At 40.1% G+C, this 19,778-nt stretch overlaps 1 protein-coding gene across 1 annotated transcript in view; it reads left to right on the forward strand.

Annotated features, from left to right (window-relative positions):
• Positions 1–9,717: 9,717 nt before the first annotated feature.
• The window catches only part of ITK (IL2-inducible T-cell kinase), a 31,661-nt gene continuing 21,600 nt past the window's right edge, over positions 9,718–19,778 (forward strand). Inside the window, exon 1 of the mRNA XM_009709376.1 lies at positions 9,718–9,888. Coding sequence (XP_009707678.1) covers positions 9,718–9,888 — 171 coding nt within the window. The remainder of the gene's footprint in view (positions 9,889–19,778) is intronic.

A 19,778-nucleotide genomic window follows, 5' to 3' on the forward strand; every position in this document is an offset into this window, starting at 1 on the left:
GGCCGCGGTGCCGCCCGCCCAGGGCCCGTCAAGGAGCTGCCCTGTTCCCTGATTTCCAAGCATCAGAAACACGGGCATTACCACTGGTCATGAAATAAAAGCATTACCCTGGAAAGCGTGTGCATCATTCCTTCAGCTGAATACACTAAAACACTTAACGACTAACAAACATCCGGAGTCCGTTGTTTTTCTTTCAGTCTTGTTTGAGGAGGAGTTGAAGAAAATGCGGATTTAAGTTTTTCACCTTGTGGATCATGGGGAGCTGGGCTTCCTGGCATCACCTCTGCAGGAATTTCTCCCTGAAATGCCTAACGGGAAAGGATTTTTTGACACTTGGCCATTAACGTCCTGTTTTCTCTCTCCCTCAGCAGATGGCAGCAACGGCCTTTGTCTGACAGGGACCCCGCGCGTGCCTCTGCCCTGTCATTTACACAGGCACTTCTCAGGACTGATCATTTCGTCAAAAACACATTTCGATTGAATGATAATTGATTTGGGTCTTGTTCATTATTTATAAAGAGATGCAAAGAAGACCCAGAATAGTTAGGTTTATTTGAATAGAAAACTTGAAAAAATTTACAGCTCACATTTTACTGAATCTTTGTACATTTAAATGTTCCAAACCAAACAACACTCCGCAATTGACAATAACTGCAACCCTGGCTGCAAAATAGGCTGATCTGTTTTCATTTGTAAGTATGTTTTGGGGAGGAAACGACCCCCTTTGAGACATCTGTTCTCAGATGATGTAGCAAGTGTCTGTCACGTAGGAAGGAACTTCAGTGAACTCGCTGGAGAAGTCTCTCCCATTATGAAGCTCGATGCCCTTGTTCTGGGGCAGTGCTGTACAGTATTTACACATTTTACACGATGTTGCTGATTACTTTAACTGTTACACTGTTTCTTAGTCTCATCTCTCTTCGTTACTTAGTCTGAGTTAAAGGTTTTTCCTTTTCTCTGTATTCACACAGGTTGATGTCACTGGAGTGATTATAGTTTAGTATTTATCCACATATATCTATAGATATGGCCTATGTTATGTTTTCAAATATAGGCTCAAGGATTTTTTTTTCGGTAACTAGGCCTCAGTTTATGCATATTGTCCAAAGCAGGGTATTCTTGCCATTTGGTATTGAGTTACAACTTCAGGGAAAACTGACAGTAAATTGATCTGGGCTCAATCTGTATTTGTCGATAGTTTCTAGATTACCAGATCTGATGCTGTCTCGTATCTGAAGTGATATCTTCACATTTTCTGTCCTCGATACCACTACTTCTACTTAAAAAGTGAGACAAAGCTTCTTACATTAAGGATTTTGTGGTGCCCCAAGATGTGAATTAATCTAATGTTCTTTTCAGAAACACATCCATATGGACTGAAATGTCACAAATGTGAATGGATTGCTCAGACCCAGGAGGTTGGGTACAGAGAGCTCTTATTCTTTGTGCATAAATATCCTAACAGGCAGCCACAGTGGGCAACACAATGCAGAAGAAACGTAACAGGATAAGGTGGTTTGCCCATGCTGTGTTAGTTTTGATCATTTCGGCACCGGACCTGGGCTAACCATCCCTTTGAAATGTAGGAGTTGTGCTAGTACGCAGTCTGTTAGTAAGAGCCACCTTTAAGAAAACTGGAAAGCACTAAAAGTCATTTGATTCCAAAACAAATATTGCATGCTTTAATTTTTTTTACAATCAAGACTTAAAAACCAAACAGGTTAATGAATGAAGACATTTAAAAAGCTGCCACCTGTCACCACTTTACTACCATGGCTATGGAACTTACGGTCTCCAGAGAGTGAAGGAGTGCTTTGGGTGTACGCATTAAACTGGGACTCTGGTAGTCTCCTGTACCACAGTCTTGCTGTTTGACACAAACCAGTCATTCAAACTCTCCATATTAAGCTACAACGTCCTTTGGGATCAGCAATTTAAGAGACCTTTAATCTTCACTCATAAAATCAAAATACCACATTGCTTCTTTCATCAGCTGGTGATCTTGTCAGTTGAGAATCTAAACAGTTCAGAGCAGAAAATTATGTACTATCAGCCAGGGGGATCCAAGACAGCTTATCTTTTACTTTTTTTTTTTTTTTCCTAACATGGTGGTTGTTTCCAAGTACTACTTCAACACATACAAATAATCTTTTTGAAAAAGCGAAAGTACTCCAGGAGGGAGATGCAGACCTTATCAAGGCACATAGATATGGAACTGAGAGCATGGTTTTCAAATACAGGCAAGGGTGCAGTTCCATGCTGCAACTAAAAGGTTTTCTGCTTTGGAAAGGGAGGTCTCATTCCTTCACCCTCCTTCCCTACTCTTTCCTCCTGGTCCTGCTCTCCTTTCTTCCTTCACTGCCCCTCCAGCCCCCCGCTTCTGGTTGTGCAGTCCTTTCTTCTCACTACTTCGTACCATCACTGTCAGGCATTGGATTGCAAAGTAAACTGGTGCAACTCCAAACCCCACAGAAAACATTACTGTAGTTTTTCTGGATTAAGTCTTCAGGTCTTCTAGTGAGTTAAGTCAACTCTCTGTGCTATCTATCCTGTGAACATCAGGGCGAGCTTTTAAGAGAAGAGAGCGTGTAGGCAGAAGGAAGGGAGGAGGTCGGGGAGATGAGGGAAATGGTTCTTGTTTCTGTGGCAGCAAGATGTTAGCTTGTCTCAAATCATCTTGTTACATCCTACCCTGAAAGACAGGCAAGGAATAAAAAGCACCACTTCCAGAGATGCATGAGAAAACCCACGTAGTAGGAGGTACTAACACACCTTTGGTTTTATTGGACTTTCCAGACTCTGATTTCGCATTCTATTAACAGGAGCTGAGCTTGATTCTCTAGTGCCTTGCACTCAGTGAACTGTGCAGCAAGGATGTAAAATGCTGTGACTTCAAACAGTAGAAGACAGTGGCAGGCCAAGCGCTTGTTTTTTACATGAGTTCTGTGATCTTCTTGAGTCATTTTCCCAGTCTGTATGTAGTGGCCAAGACAGGGGGGATATAACGTCAACTAATGAAAGAACAAAAAAGGGTTTCAGTCTCATTCTTGGTAGTATGGATGATTCTCAGAAGACCCATGGATGACCCTTTCAACCCTACGGGGAACCGCTAACATTTCTCTTTACAGTGGTTCCAAATGAGAAATTAAGAATGATGGTGAGTGTTATGCGTAGCACTCTACAATTTGCTTTCTGCTGTATTTCAGCTCTTTTCTGAAATAAGGACGCTATCCAGTACAAGCCTACCACTGATAATACAGCACAATTCCTACAACATCTCCAAATTGTGGGAATGAACCTGGACACTCCTTCAGCAGATGGTGAATCAGTACAATGATATTCTCTGCCTCAAAGACACAACATCTTAATTTATTGCTTTAGTTAAGTTTATTTTGTTTTTCTTCATAACTAATTTTAGGCAATTGGCATGTTTCATTACCAGGCATTCCAGTTGTTAATTCAGCAGCAGTGTGTACACTGTGTGCCATTGCGGCATGCTAAGTTATTTCAGCAGAATTTGAATCCAAGCGTTGTACAAGCACAGCAAATACAAATCCCATTTTCAAGCATGGTCTTAGAACAGCGCTGTGCTAGAACATATTTCTTCCATTTTTTATTGCTGTTGCACTCTAAATAGTAAAAAAAAGTGTGGTGTTTTTTCCTCATGTTGTCTGAAAAATAACCCCAAAATGAAACTCAGTTCCAGTCTCTTGTTGGGTTTAGATTGAGTGTTACATGAGCTCAGGAATTTCCTTTTTTGGTGATTGTTATAGGCTTTGTTGCAGGATATACCAGGGAGGAGGGGAAGAGAAAAGGAGCCTGTTGCGGGTGAAGGGGACTTAAGCAAGCTTTATGTCTCCATCTGCTGTGGTTAATTCCCTCTCCCTGGCTCCTGCTGTGGCTTTGGGAATTAATGGATTTGCAGTGCAGTGCTGTGCTGCCTTTTCTTTCTGACTCCTCAGACTAAAATACCAGCTGGAGCCTATTGGCACACCTACTAATGTAGGAAAGAAGTTTAATGTTTCCATCATGTAAAAATTGGGGCACACCAATCTTCAATGCACGTGACAGTTGAAGTGTTTCTTGCTATACAGCCTATTACCAGATTCAAATAGATGCAAAACTCAGCACAGAGCCTGTATGGTTATTTAGCAATGAAGCAGGTATCTCACAACTGGTTAATAAATTGACATGGCTCGAAATCCAGATACATTTTGATAGAATCAGCAAAAAAAGCTCACAGTCTTAATGCTGTTTCTGGAAGTAACCCCTCTACCTGTTTTTTAAACCAGACATTAATGCTGGGTCTTTACTTGGTCACATGCCTGTGGTGACTGCCTATTCTAACTTGTAAATGAACATGTCTCAAAAAATGTGTCTGCATGGCATGAAGAGATAATCCCTATCTAGCTATCAGCAACCTGGGTAGCTGCAAACACGTCACATTACCAGAATAAACTGCAGGATTTGCAGCATTGCAGTTTTGCCAGCAGTCACGCCTTTGTCTTCAGAAGGAAATAGTAACAAGAAAGGAACCACAATGGGCAGGCACTAATAAAAGGAGGTGGAACAAATTCCCAGTTGGGGTATGACCCGATGAAACTAGGTTATCCTTTCTGCATTTTTGCCTAAGAGAGAACAGCTGAGCAAAGGATTATTTGTACCTTCAACACAGAAGAGCCTGTCCTAACCCTGTGCGAGTTCACCAGTATAAAACATGTTCTCTATTTTACTGCCAACGTCAGTAAGTCTGGGAGTGATTCGCTTCAGGCATTCAAATTATAGATAATTCACAACATCCTCCTAGCAGATGCTCAGAACAAGGCATCTACTTTCCCAGGGCTCTCGAACAGTTCACAGGAGAATCTTGCTCTGGTTCTACAAGAGCAACTCCCTTGGTCACTGGGAGCTGTGTGAGCGGATTCAAAGGTGCAGTTGTAAGACCTAGAGGAAAGCTGAATGCATCTGGCTCCTAAAGACCAGGCCAATTCTTCCCTTTTTCTACAGCTTTCTGTCTTGTTCTTTGGGTCTACTAGAGACATGTTTATTGCGGTGATAACGAACTGCCAAAGAAGCAAGACAGCTGAGTAACCTAAATAGAGTTTCTCACACTCTAAAAAAGCTAAGTAGCAAAATGGGTTGAATTCTGGAAGCTTGGAAGTTGAATGCTAATCATCATATTGAACAGCTGGTGAAAAGGAAGAGCTGGCACCTAGGCAGTAAACCTGGCCCAAATATTACACGATAGAAGTATACAGGTCGTTTTATGAGAGTGAAGATAAAGTTTCAGCCTTCCGGTCTGTTTTTTTACAAAAACAAAAACTATCTATATTTAACTTTATAAATTTCTCTGCCGCCTTCAGGACATAAGCATTGGTATCAGAGCAGGATGTGCGGGTGGGGAGATTTCCACAGTCTGCAGTAATAAAAGTGTGAACTGCATAATCTGGGTAAATCCCCTAAGAAAAAATCCAATCCCTAAAATAACATTTTCAGAGCAGAAATAGAGCAGGTTGCAGGAGGTAGCAAAGGAAGAACAAAGGTGAATAAAAGAAAAAAAAGGAGCCCAATGAGGCCACAGTTGATAACAACTTTATTTGTAACCTCAACTTGCCGAGCACAGAGTATTTAGTGTACACAGCAGCTCAAACTTAGATCTGAAACATTTAAAATATTTCAGATTTTCCTGCATATGGATGGAAAAGTGTCAAAGGAGACATGGTAGCAGGCTTTATAAAAGCACTTAAGCAGAGAAGATGTAGGATACCTACAAAATTCATCAGGCGCTGTCTCCTCCCGCTGTTAGCGGGATATTCCAGCTCACCCAAGGAACCCTTTCAGGACAGTTATGCAGTTTGTGTGTAGAGCTCTACAGACTTGTCCTCACATCTTCCAGCTCTGCAGCCTACTTGGTCCTAGAAAAGTGGTGTATTTCTACCTATGTATGTATCTATATATCTATATCTATATCTCCGGCAGGGTCTGGAACTGCTTAAATGACTGAGGCTTTGTTTAAAAGGGTTATAACCTGTTAGTCACCCAGGTGGATGATGGCATATGATTTATGTCTATAGTTTATGTCTTGAAAGCAACAAAGAATTTTATTTAAAAATTGGACAGGAAACCATGATCTTTGAAATTAAATAAAATTCAAATACACATAAGCAGGTTACTTTCTCATAAATGTACAATTAAATACAAATAAAATTCTTAGACCATGTATCTTTGTATATACGTGTCAACCTGGCTATATATTCATGAGACTTAGAAAGCATTCATATTCTGGTTTTGGCTTGCTATACTCAAATATTTGCGTGTTTGCTACACATGGAGCTTGGGATTAAAGTGAAAAAGGAACACGAAGAGGTAGATCTGTGTCAAGGGTGGATACAAAAATACATCAGTCCTTACCTTCCTCTCCAGTTCAACAGTGAAGAGTTATCAGTTGATAAAGTTACTGCAAAACAGAAACAGTTAGCAGCTGTCACTGAAATCAGCTCCTGTGTTTGTATCAATGGCCCCCAAATCTGGCTGTGTTGACTTGTTTCCTTCCTTACAGTCATTCTTATTTTTTTCCCTGTCTAATGTCTTAGCTGGGCCATCATCAGTTTGAACTCATCATGGAAAACTCAGAATAGCTGATCTCACCTGCTAAACCCTGCTAGTTCTAACATAACTACCAGATTCTCTGTCACTCCAGGCCAAAATCTGTCATTATTTTCTTACAACTATGGTCGTCTTTCTAGATGTGTTGTATCAAATCTGTACCTTTTCTTCCACAGCAGCTCAGCCTGTCCAGTTCTCCCACATGCAGAGCCAAATCTCGTTTGCTCCTTGTTTCTCTCTTGCCTTGACCCTCGCAGCATCTTCCCATCAGAACTCCTACAACACATCACATACCACATTCACACCAAATGAAGTGCAGCTGCCAAGCCCCCTATCTGAACATTTGATCAAATCCCTCCCCTCTTTATGTCCCTCTGCTAACTCCTGTCTTATCTCATTAGGAAATCAAGCTACCAGTCACTACGTTCAAAGAATTTCTTAGCTCTCTCCTCACTACTTACCACCATTGCTGAGTCTCTTCTCCCCCCACATCCTCTCATCTACAGCAGCATTGCTCCCCTCAGAGGTCTACATGTTGGTGTCTCATCTCTTTGCTGTCCTGTATGCCTTGCTTTTTCTGCAGAGCTGCAATGTCACACCCTTAAATTTCTATATATATTCAATTTTCTGAGAAGACAACATGTATATCTCTGCCAACAGACTGCAACCCCCTTGGCCCAAGCTACAAAGACTTCTCATAAAGTCCTTAAGGCACTACAGTTAGTGCAAAGAAGAGACTACAAAGAATAACATAGTCCTAAATCAGTGTTCATAGCTAAAAATGCAATGACATTACAAACTGTGATTATAAATTCGTCTGTACTGACACAAATCAAGCAAAGTGTTACTAAGATCAAGAGCCTTTTTTAGAGGGATTCACTGTTGCTAGCAGAGTGAAGTCTATACAGTTTGCAGGGCATGCTACTGTCCATGTTTTGGTTTATTAATTACAAGAAAGGATCTCTGAGCATAATTTAAACCAGGAAATTCTCAAGCATGGGGAAAGTTATGTGCGTGCAAAAGTGGTCCTATATTTTAGAGGTGCAAGCACCTAAACAAGGTCTGGAAGTGTCCGAACAGCTGCCGTTTACACAGAGCGCAATTTTAGAAAACTTAACAGTAGACTCTGCATTTTTTATGTATGTACATTGCATGAGGCAAACTGTTTTGTAGAAGAACTGGGAAATTTGCCCTGAATATTGATCCTAATCTACAAATAGATATGAAATCCCCCTTGGTAGCAGTGATGATTTTTCAGGAGATCACAGACTTGTGTCATCTTTCTTGTTCAACCACAAGAGTTCCTTGTAACTCAGTCACTCTGCCAAGAAATGAAGCATAGCTTTGCTAGACTTACACATGACGAATGTTTCAATATATGCTGCATCTTATCTTCAGCAAGACCACCACATAGAGATAGAGGTATATATATAAGGATCAACTGCACAACAGCTTCTGTTTGTCCTTTTTTCTGTTCCATGATACCGCATTGCCTTTAGCTAATTCTCTTACAGATCTGTACGTTAAGTCCTATCTTTAAATTGTATTTTTATGGCAAATACAGGTTCTCAATTAGCATTGAACAAAATTAGTAAGGAACGTTTAATGATCCCTGGAACATGTTACCTAAGCAGTAAAAATGAAACAGCAAGGAACAGATATGCCACTTCTTTTTTGGGGAGGGATAACCAATACATTCTATTGAGAAATATGCTTCCCAAGTCTGTCTACATACTGCCCTACAAAATCCAAGTCTTCATTTAAACAGTTTGCAGTTCTGATATTTATTCAGATTTTTTTTTTTCCTCATGAACTGAATTTAAAATAATGAAGCATCTTCTTTGGAGCTTGCAAACAGCTGTAAAAATACATCAGCGATCGGGAGCTACCTCCTTATACCCTAATGCTATGTTAAACTAAAGCCAAAAGTCAGCACTGGTAAATGATACACACTGGAACAATTTTTAGAAATACCAAATTAATGAAAATACTTATCTTGCACTTTCCCCACATTCCACCAGACTCCATCTCTCCAATCCTCAGGAGCATCAGCAATACAATTATACATAACTAATAAAAAAAAAAAATACAAAAAATATTAAAAAGGAAAGAGCAGAGAAAAATGAATTGCATTTGTTTTAAAATATAACAGTGCTGTTGTACTGACTGCATATTAATTTTTTTATAATTCTATATATAGCCTGGTGGAGACTGCCCTGAATGGTGCCCTGAAGTCCTGAGGAAACCAGTTGCACTTGGTTTGATGTTTGTGCTCTGATTTGTTTCACTGCTGATTACACTGGTCTTGATTGCATCCACAGAGGGCATATTCTGCCTGTGACTCCTGGAACATCCAGCCACAGACTAATTAGACTGCACCTGAAGCACTCAGTAATGAGTAAATAGTAACTAATGGTAATTAATTAGTTATCAGCTATTGTAACCATTTGGTTTTGGTTTAAATATCTAACGACTACAAATATTTATCATTCCTTATGCAAGTATATCCAGGATATAATTTTCTTTCCTTACGTAGTAGGAACTTTCATGTTATGTGGGAAACTTCCTCAAAATAAGTTGTATGAAATCTTTGAGACTCACAGTTAACTGTTAAACACTCTAAATGGGAAGGCACCATTCTTTCAAAAAAGAAATGTGGATGCATGACCTACTTCTTAGAGGACAGTGGAAACACACATCCTATACATCTATGTTCAGTGCGTGCATTTGTAACTGTATTTGCTAGACGGGTGAGTAGGAGACAGATGCTTAATCATGCCACACCCCTTTAATTAATCCTTAATCATTGACTCACATCTACTGAATGTCCCTCAAGTGTTATTTTTTCCACAACATTTACCTTCATGTATAGTTCAACATATGCTGTTCGTTTTATGACTTCGGAGAGGATGTGGTTATGGTTTGACAGAAAGGAAGTTTTGCTGTAGATGGGAAGATAAAGCTCAAAGCACCTACGCTGCCTTTTGAACACCTTTTTTTTAAAAAAAAAAAAAAAAGATTAACTGTCTGCCTTCTTGTGTCTCTTTCTTGGACGGGCACTCAGTGCCTAGCACTCTTGGACGGGCACTCAGCGCCTAGGACAGGCATCCCATGTCCTGGGAGACGACAATTCTTGGCTCAGCCATGAATAACTGTGTGCTCCTGGAGGAACTGCTTATCAAAAGATCCCAACAGAAGAGAAGGACTTCACCCTCCAACTTTAAAGTGCGCTTCTTTGTCTTAACCAAGTCCAAGCTGGCTTACTATGAACATCGCCATGGGGTACGTCAGCCATTTTCTCTCTCATAATAGAGTAATGGAGGGAAGGATGAAATTTGTTAAAGGAAGGGAAGGATGCTAATGGAGGAAAGGATGATCTTTGATAAATTTTATTCACTTTTCTGGTACTTGCTACAGCACCATTCACTGAAAATTGCAAAGTCGTCAAATGGGTCATTTAGAGCTTCTGGTCAGTGCGCATTGGTGTGCATGGAGGAATAAGAGTACTTTGCTATTTTATAGAAAGGATCTAGTTTTGTTGTAGGAATTTAGCATGGGCTGCTATAACCAGTGTGTGTAACAGCTGCCTGAGCCTGTGCCTGGCAGTTCACATGGGTACAGGGGTGAGCTGGAGCGGCATATTGCGAAGATCACAAGTGTACCCTTAAAACATCTGCGAAAAAGTGTCACCCACAGATATTCACTCTCTCATTCTTTTCTTCAGGGCAGCAGACTGATGGCTGGTAGGAGACCAGTCTTGCATTTTAAAGTAAATTCAGCTACCATGTGTAACATGTCTAGTCTTTGGACTTAGCTTCAGAAGGGATGAGATGATTAAATCTGTACTCAGGCTAGGCATTGTTTCCCCAAGCTTGCATTTCCCTGATTTGCTAAATATGAAGAAAATTAGAAGTCAATCTGCGCACCCCATTGTGCTAAGTGTTCTAGTGAAGTGAGAATTATTTCCTTCTTCTATTTAGCCGGATGTTTGCTGATCCTCATTACAGTTGTAAATAATATTGCTTGTTTTCCAACAGTCACTGAACATGCTGTTAATCCATTATGTTCAGGCACTGTTACTGTACGCAGAGCAGAACTGGGGATCGTGCTGCTTTGCTATCCAGCACTGGCAACTTCGGACCATCTGATCTCGCTCAGTTGCAGAAAATTAAGTTAAGTCTGAACCCAACAAGAAAAGCGAAGTATGATGTGTCCTTGTATTTTATCATAGCCTCGTTCAGGTTGGATACCAGCTTTAAGGGTTAACAGTAATTTTTACTTGCAAGTTATTTCTCTCAAATATGCCCAACAAAATGTTTTTCTTGCTTTTATTTTATTATCTGTGTTTTTCTTACCTCCATATTTAAATAGGATAATATTTATCACTGTGTACTGTGTCTATATTTGGTTTGAGATTCTGTCTGCTCTCCAAACTATCTTTCAAATGCCATTTTAAGATTTTAAATTCCATTATTCTTGGTTAAATTTTCAAAAGCATCTAAGTGATTCTGCTGTAGGTATTGAGAGAAATCTTCACAACTAATTTTCTTTGGTGCTTTCTGGGTCTTGGTGGACTTGAGATGAATTCAGCATACACTTTGCCTAGATACTTTTGCAGAATTGCAGTAGGCGTCTGTCAGCATCTTTAGACACTGAAATAGTTTGGAAAATCTGACTCGGTGACTTCAGTGGGGCATAGACTTCATACGATATGTGAGTGTCTGGAAATTTTCTCTCCTAGTCTTCCTAAAGGTCAATTAGGGGAGATGACGGTTTGGTATATTACTACTTTATGTTATATATTATGTATTTTAAACATGCACATATTATATATGTGTAGATAGGCATACGTAAATACACATGTAACTTTAGGCCCTTATACATATTTGAGGGACAGTGGGTATATCTGTAATTATAGGGGTGATTTTCCATGAAACGCTGATTTTTTTTCTGACACAAACTGTGAAAATCAGGTTGTTACATGAATAGAAGAACTACGCATGGAACTGGGAGAAAAGAGTTTGTCCTGTGAAATACTCCCAGAACCGATCCTCAGCCTCTTCAGTAATCTTCCCCAAACTTAGACCATCCTGGTGTGACCCCCGCGTGGTCAGGTCATTGCTGTTCTGGAGAGGAAAGCTTAGGGCAGCCCATGTAAGCACTGTCTTGTTTTGTGCTGAGAACGGAATGAACCCCCAGCAATTGAGTTCACAGCTAGTGAAGGGAAAATTACGGTACCTGCCCGACATATGGGCTATGCCCATCCCTGTGAGTGAACCAGGATCAGGGAGCGTGTGCAAGGCATTGAAACTGATGATCTTTAGTGCTTATTCTATAGCACAAGCCCTGGCACAGGTTTGGCTCTGCTCCCCTGGGACTCTCTCAGATAATTTGTGAGGCTGGCAGGGGATAGCACAGGCTGTCACCATTGCCAGCAGGCAGTTTGCATATGGTCCCCCCGCTCTGGAGTTTTAGGGCAGAGTGGTAGGAACATCGCTGTTCTCTGCCAGCTGGCTGCAGTGGTGGGGAATATCTTCAGGCATGTGTACTGTACCATATAGATGGGGACAGCAACTGTCTGGGCTTTTGAAGTATGTATTTTTCAAGGGAAATGTCTGTGGATGTTTGCTGTAAGAGTTTTCAATGAGTTTCTTTAAGAATCCCTTACCAACCTGTCCAGTGGCTCCAGTACGCAGAGTTCAATACTCTACAGTACCCACCTCTCCGGTCCCCAATCAGTCACTAACAACAGCCCATGCACAAAGTCAGGTAAAACAACTAGCGAACTGCTTAACAGTTTGGAAAGTCCCACTGATTTCAATTGGGTGGCTTAAAGTAAAGCATACGCTTATGCATTAAGCCCAGGTTTACGTGTTTTGCCTGTATTTAACAGGGTTTAGCACCCAGTGCCTTCCTTTGCATTTTGACATCATGGGTATAAAAAGATGTTTAAGAGTTTATTGTAGCAGTCCAAAACAAGAAAATAAACAGGACAAAAGGGTAGAGGGATAATTCTGTAAATGATACCAAAAGCTGTCAAGATAACCAACATTGTAAAGGCAAATTTTTGCAATAACTGTAGTGGCATTTTCGTTGTAATGGACATAGCTAGACAGAAAGCACTGTTCTCCTCAGGGGCCAAGCACACAATCGCCATTAATGTTAATGAAAGATATTTACATATCTCATTAGGAGAATGAGCCCCCAATAACTGACAACAATAAGAAGCTGTCTTTTCTGGAATTCATTATGCAGTGCACAATGCAGGGCTGTCTTAACATAAAGCAAAGCCCTGATAGCAGGCACATGTATTCAGCCCCCGTCTCTACTAAAATACATCAGAAGTGCCTTTATTATAACATGCAAATCAATTCCACGGGCAAAAATTCTTTGTTTCCAGGGTCTGATTTTATAGCTACTGTACATGTGAGTAAATGAGCACATGGGAGTAATCATTTTAATTATTTAAATTAGTTTGATCCTCACCAGAATAACCAATAATGCAGACACTATGTGATACTCTCAGAGTCCCAGCACACTTGCAGTACTGTAAAAGAAGCAGACAAATGAATCCTTTGGAGAGGTGTCTACGACAGAGTTTCAAATGTCCTTACTTAGATTCAGCAAAAATACTTAAACTGGTGAGTTACCTATATCCCATTCACCTAACGGCTTATGCTGTTTGGCAAATCCTTCAGATTAGCAGACAAGAGAGTAAAGAGAGGTAGTTTAGTATTTCAGACAGTAAGTAGAGGTTCTTGCGTAGTCTTCGGCATGTCACATTCCTCCCTCTCCTGTATTTCAAGCTGGCTGTAGTCTAAATGTGGCACAGATGTCTGAGGATGATGCCACACTTCGTGAACAGGCCACTGTCCTCTGGGCTGGTGCCACACTAATGTGGTACCATTACCATTACATGATCTCTGCATCATCTTGGCATGGCTCAGACCTGCGGAGAGTGCTTGGGTCTGTCTGTAGCAACTATGGAGAGGTGCTTCATGTCCCTATGCTACAGTTTTCCCTCTTCAAAAATAGGCATCTTGCCTATACAGGCATTCTGAGAAGTATTTTAGGGCTGGGAAAGTTACACCTAACACCTGGGAAGTTCAGGCACATAAATATTTTTAAATTTTATATCTTCATGCACTCATGGGCTATTACTAGTCCAGGTTTTAAAGGCAGCAATGAAAGGCGTACACAGAAAAGGATCAACTTCTCTTTTCATTTATATCAGCACTATTCTTCCTACACTGGTCAGATTCTCGAGAGGTCACATAGTATGAGTCAGCCTTGTCCTGGGCTCTTTCATTCATTGAATATCTTTGATAGTCAGATATAAAGATGGAACTTTAGTGTGTCTTGAAATTTGCTTTCAGTCTCTTGTTCCAGGAGAACAAAGGAATAAACTTGGCTGAAAAGCTTTTTACGAGCAGCCTAAAAGTGCTTCAGCTGCTTCTGTTCCATTACCTACACATTGGATTTCTTGCGACAGTCCAGCTACCCACGGTAACAAAAGCAGCACTTTGTTCCTCAGTCCAGCAGTCCATTTTACCTTGATTATTCTACACACAATCCAACTTGTCCATCCCGCCCTGGAAAGACTTTTTTCTTTTTTTCCCTCCTCCAAGACTCTAATGTAAACAGACTAAGACTTTTCTTCTGAGGATCTCAGTTTTGGCGTTCCTGTTAATTAGAGTGGCCACTCATACCACTTCTCATTGCTTTGTGTATTCTGAATACCTTAACAGTCATGAAGCTATAATCCTCATCTAAAGTGAATTTAATTATGGTTTTAAAGATTACCTTCCAAATAAATACATATCTGAGTAGATATGTCATTCTTCATAACTTGTCATGTATTTATTACCAAGTTCTGTTTGCTTGCCAGAATTTGCAATACCATCTGCCTTCTGATACATATCTCCAACTAGTTTATTAATAATACACATATCACCCACAAAGAAGTCAGGCTTGGCATCTGTCTACATCACACCTGTTTCAATGAATTTTTATGTAATAAAATGAATACAACCTTAAATAAGATGGAGACAAGGTACAAACCTGTGCCTAATGTTAAATGAATCCTTTAGTACATTTCTGCAAATTTAAAATGCATTTTTTAATAATCCAAAATGTACTATTGGAGTTGAGGAAGGATTAAGTTCATATTGTTTGCCATAATGAGCCTCTTTTCTATTGTGAAATCACAGAACCATGGTAATACTGGTTGGAGGGCACTTCTTAAATTCATTTAGTCGGGCTTTGTGCACGGGTCCAGCATTAGATCAACACTCGGAGCAGGACTGTTGCCAACACTAGAATAAATCAGCTACAGGGTTGACTAGCCACTGCTTGAAGGCGAAGGACAGGGATTTCACGTCTTTGGGCAATCTGTTCTGATATGTCTTATCAAATGTTTTTCTGCATATTTACAAAGTTCCCATCTATTGCAGTTCTTGTTCATTACTTCTGCGGCACAATTCACGGTGGTTATACTGTTTAGCCAAGATTGCTTTAAGCAAAATGCAGGTTGTTCTGTGTCTGGTGTCTACGGCCTTTCTAACTCAACAAATATGTGGTAGAGTCTGGTAATAAAAATAGCCCCAATAACTAATTCTGTCTTCCAGAATTTAATAATAATAATTTTCTTTTTGCACTTTCTGTGCATACCCTGTTCTGCTCCTGCTAGATCTTTGCCTAGGTGTTTATTGTTCTTTAATCTTTCAAGAGTTTTTTTTAAATTACTTCTGAGCAATGTCTTCCTAGTAAATGTCAGATACTTCCATTGTCTTTAAATTACAAAGCTCAAATCTTTCTTCTGTCGGAGAACATTAAGGATGCGACAAAATCTTCAACCCATGTTTTCTTTTGTATCTTTAAAAAGGAAAGAATTCCTCCTAATATGATTATGTTACAATAAATACAAGATTTCCTAATAGTTACCTTTTATTTGACTTTTCTACTGTGGCCATATTTGCTTCCAGTGCCTGCCTTTGGTTTATGTTGCAATCAACATTGTAACTGATATTGTTGCAATGCCTACCTGTTCCTTTATACTCTTTCATCCTTTCTGACTGCTTTTTTTTTTTTTTTATCCTTAAAGCTTATACTTTTTTTAATGAAAAATTGATGTCATTTAGTCAATTTAATTTAGCTTCCCTTCTTTCATTGAATCCTTCATTCACTGCAATCCACTCCTCCCAGTCTTTGCTAGGGTGAAGAATAGTTCTGAAGAAACTAATACAGTATTCAGTAGTTGTTCTATGTGCTTTTATGTAACATAAAAGACTTAATTCCATCATATTAGAAAGCTCTTTGAAAGCCAAGAATCTTCCTTTTTTTTCTTCTGTTTCTTGATGGTGACATTGATTTTCTTGTCAAACCACTTGCACTGACAGTATGGATGCGCACCTTGATAATCATCTCGGACAGGACCTGAGACAATGTGAACATTGGAATTGGCTTTGTCCGATCTTAAAGTAGGAGTTCAGTGAAAATACTGGGCTATTGCAGGTGTGTGAGCCCCTGTGATGGGCCAAGAGAAAAATACTCTTATTGTGAACTGTGCTTTTCCAGCAGATCTCTTTACTCCAACCTTAAATACACACAGCCTGTGAAAATGTACACTTTGTACCATAGAAACCTTGCAGAAAGGTTATGGCTTCAATTTTCCCCTGCATGTCTTCTGTTTTCAGCTCATGTAATTCTGAAAACTAGACATCTTAGCAAGCCTGGAGGAGTGAACAGTGAACCAGCCAACTCTTGGCTAAGTGTGCAATGTCTGAGGTCCGAGTCTTCAGTGTAGCTCTGCTGACTTCTCTGGCCTTTTAAAAATAGTTAGATTTCTCCAATTTTAAATTTTTTTGATGGAAATACAACACTGGATCTGGCCTAATGGACTTTATAAGGATAGTAGGAGTAATTCTGCTGTAGCAGATATCCCCAAGGTAAACTGAGAAATTAACTGAGTAAATTGATAACAGAGATTGTTTGCATGTAGGCTTTGGCTACAAACAATATTTGCCTCAGTAAACAAGATTTGATGCTTAAATTAGTCAATGCGAATGACATTTCATGGTGAGCAAACTGATAGCATGCAAATAGTGTGTACGGACAGCAGGCAGCACAACTGTTAAGCAGCACCGTAACGTCTCGCAGGCAGATGAAATACTTACTTTCCTACGTAGGAACCTGCTGTGATTCAGCTTCTTGTCTTAGGTCTGTTCCCATGTCTCGTGCTCCAAGTGAGGGTGCAATCAGAGAGATCTTTGCAGGTCCCTGGAAGCATGGCAAAAAGAAGTTAGTGGCTGCAACTGCTTTAGTCAGGTATGGCAGTGACTAAGGATTGCAGTGGAGTGCCCATGGATGGGTTCCAGCAACGAAGCCGACAGAGCCCTCCTGCTGCCTCCCCAGACTCCTAGCTCTGCTTCTCCATCTCTACTGCTTAAATGAATGGAGGCATCTTAAGCACTGATTGCAATTGATTTTGTCATTTTACACAATTCAATGCACTCAGCGTCCAGGGTATGCGCACCTCTAAAACACCTTCATGCTCAGCTAAAACAGCTGTAAACCAAATTTGTTTATTTTTTTAATTCAAGCAGGAGGACAAAATAGTCATGATAGACATGTAAGCTAAGCAGCCACATTTAGGGATTTAAATATCAAATATAACGGGGTATATTGGAGGTATTAAAATATAACACAACAGTCAGAGTCTACACATAATCTCAACATTGTCAATTATCACCTCTTGCTGATTTTTCTTTGGAGCACTTAGTATTGGCAGGAAATGCAAAATCCCTTAGAACTTTCTTTATGATTAAATTGCTCAATTTAGGTTTCAAATTTAATTTTAAAATTGTTTAAATTGTTTTATTTCCCATAAACCCTCAAACTATCAGTGTTCCTAATGAGAAAGCTCCCAAAATACAGAATGATAATAGTGTTCAGGCAAAGTTTCTAAGAATCCAGCAATCAACAGTTCTTAATATCCTAACTATAAATGATAAAAACAGCACAATACCAGAGTGTATGGAGAAGGGATATGATAAGAGATGGAAAGTAATTGTATCAACACAGTGTTCAAGGAAGTTCAAGTTCAAGCTCAAGCCTTTTGCTCAGCAGAAAAAAATTATAGCAGGAGAATTGCTATTAAAAATAAGTCCATCTTGTTCCAGTGATATCTCATAAGCTCCTAGTTACTGTTTTCTGTGTTGTTCTTCATTGCTATCTCAGCGCCAACACGTGGCTATGAGAGACCCATAGTCCAAGTAGCAAATAAACTGGAAACTCTGCAACGCCATAGGCGTAAGCAGAATTTGGGCAGTTCAGCAAATCAAGAAATTCCAAATTACTTCAGAAGCTCATCAAGGCCTGAAGAAAATCATACCTGAAAGGTGGCAACATGTCACTAATTTATAAGGATGAAGTTCACCAAGCCAGTTGAGCTCTCTGCCATTGGAAGGTGTTATACCTTGCACAACAGTTCTGCTTCACGTTGATATTAATCTGTCTGCAAAAAGACAGACAGGTCCAGTTTGTTGACCCATTTATTTCCTACCAGTGATTAGACTTGTAATGGTGCCTCTTCCCTTGAAGACAGGTACTCATATCGTCCATAAAATGACATTTTAATGGCTCAGGTAGAGCTTTAACACTATACGGCTATAGTAAATATTTTCTTACAGAGTTACATGGAGAGAAATCAGAGCAAACAATGGATATATGTTCCTATATTATTCCTAGAGCTTAATTTAAGCACATGAGAGTATAAAAGTGTGATCGTAGGTCACATCAGAGGTCCATGAGCCAAGTGGCCTGTCTCCAGGAGTGGTCAGTACCTGCCATTTATAGTAAAACTACAACAGCCTCAAATGTTTTCCTGGTAGCTGATAGGGAATATCTTGAAGGACCTGACCATACAAACTTTGACCTTATTTAGCCTTTTTAAGCTCAAGGACAGCTCTATGAGAGAAAGAATCCTCAACTTTAAATAATTTTTTCAATCATTTTGAGATCAATTTTAATAATTCTAAAGACAGGCATTTTTAAGGTGGGATTTGTTGGGTTTTTCCCATTTTATATCAGCCTGAGCTCATTGCTCTCAGGTGCTACCCGAGAACATGTGCTGAGCCAGGAACAGCCCACACCGCTTCCCAGCTGTGACCATGTCCCTTCGCTCTTCAGAGCTGGGGGAATATTTAAAATTCGTTACCGTGCTCTTAATAGCAACATCATGAAATTGTCGCTTTGTTACTTAAGACATCCACCCCTGCAGGCATTCAGCCAAAGCTGTGGGCTCTGACAACACAAGAGACCTCTCTGGTTTTACTTCTGTTCACTGGTAGCCCTAACCAGCTGAGTGACAAGGATTTCTGCTTTTTTTTTTTCTGTCCTGTTGTTGCCTGTGTATCAACAGTGCAGGTGTTTCTGGTCTTAAAAGCAGTGGGGTTGCATAGGCATGGCTGACACCACAACTTAGACTCCATAGTCTTCATAACAGGTGATAAAATGCATGACGGGGAAAAAAGTGTGAAGATCTCAGGTTGAACTTAGAGGACTTAAGTTCAGTAAATACACTTTTCTGTATGGAAGTGCATCCAAAGGACAACAACATGGATGGAAGCTGAGCACTGTATTTCCAAATTTTACAAAGGGAATTGATTTTCATGAAAAAAGCCTACTGAAAAGGCACATGCGAAGTTCTACCTGTATTCAACCACTGCCCCAGGGCAGCTGTGTTGCCTCTGCTCCCTGAAACGAGCTCATGCCCTCTCCTGAGCCCATTTTGACCTCTCCATCACACCATGATGCACATGTACCACAGTTTACAAACCAGCACTATAAAGCTACAGGTGACGGTAGTATGATATAGTTAAGTCGTATTATTGATATTGCTCATTTGCTGTGCAGTTACAGTGTCATATAGTAAAAACTGTTGATAGGGGCCCAGAAAGCATTCACCATGCAAGTATAAGCCCTCTACAGAGGTACGTTAGTCCTCTTAAGGCCAGTGCGGGCAGCAAATGTTGAAGGCACTGCACTCGCCAGCACAGCAGTCTTTCTCCGCCACTCTAAAAATACTTCAATGTGCATGCAAGCCTCTTTTCACACTTACATACAATTTATTCTAGTGGTCTGCAGAAGTCAAAGCTTTTTCTTTTTTGCTT

This window comes from Cariama cristata, unplaced genomic scaffold (genome assembly GCF_000690535.1).
Source record: "Cariama cristata isolate BGI_N322 unplaced genomic scaffold, ASM69053v1 scaffold8861, whole genome shotgun sequence".
In the NCBI taxonomy this organism is placed as follows: domain Eukaryota; kingdom Metazoa; phylum Chordata; class Aves; order Cariamiformes; family Cariamidae; genus Cariama; species Cariama cristata.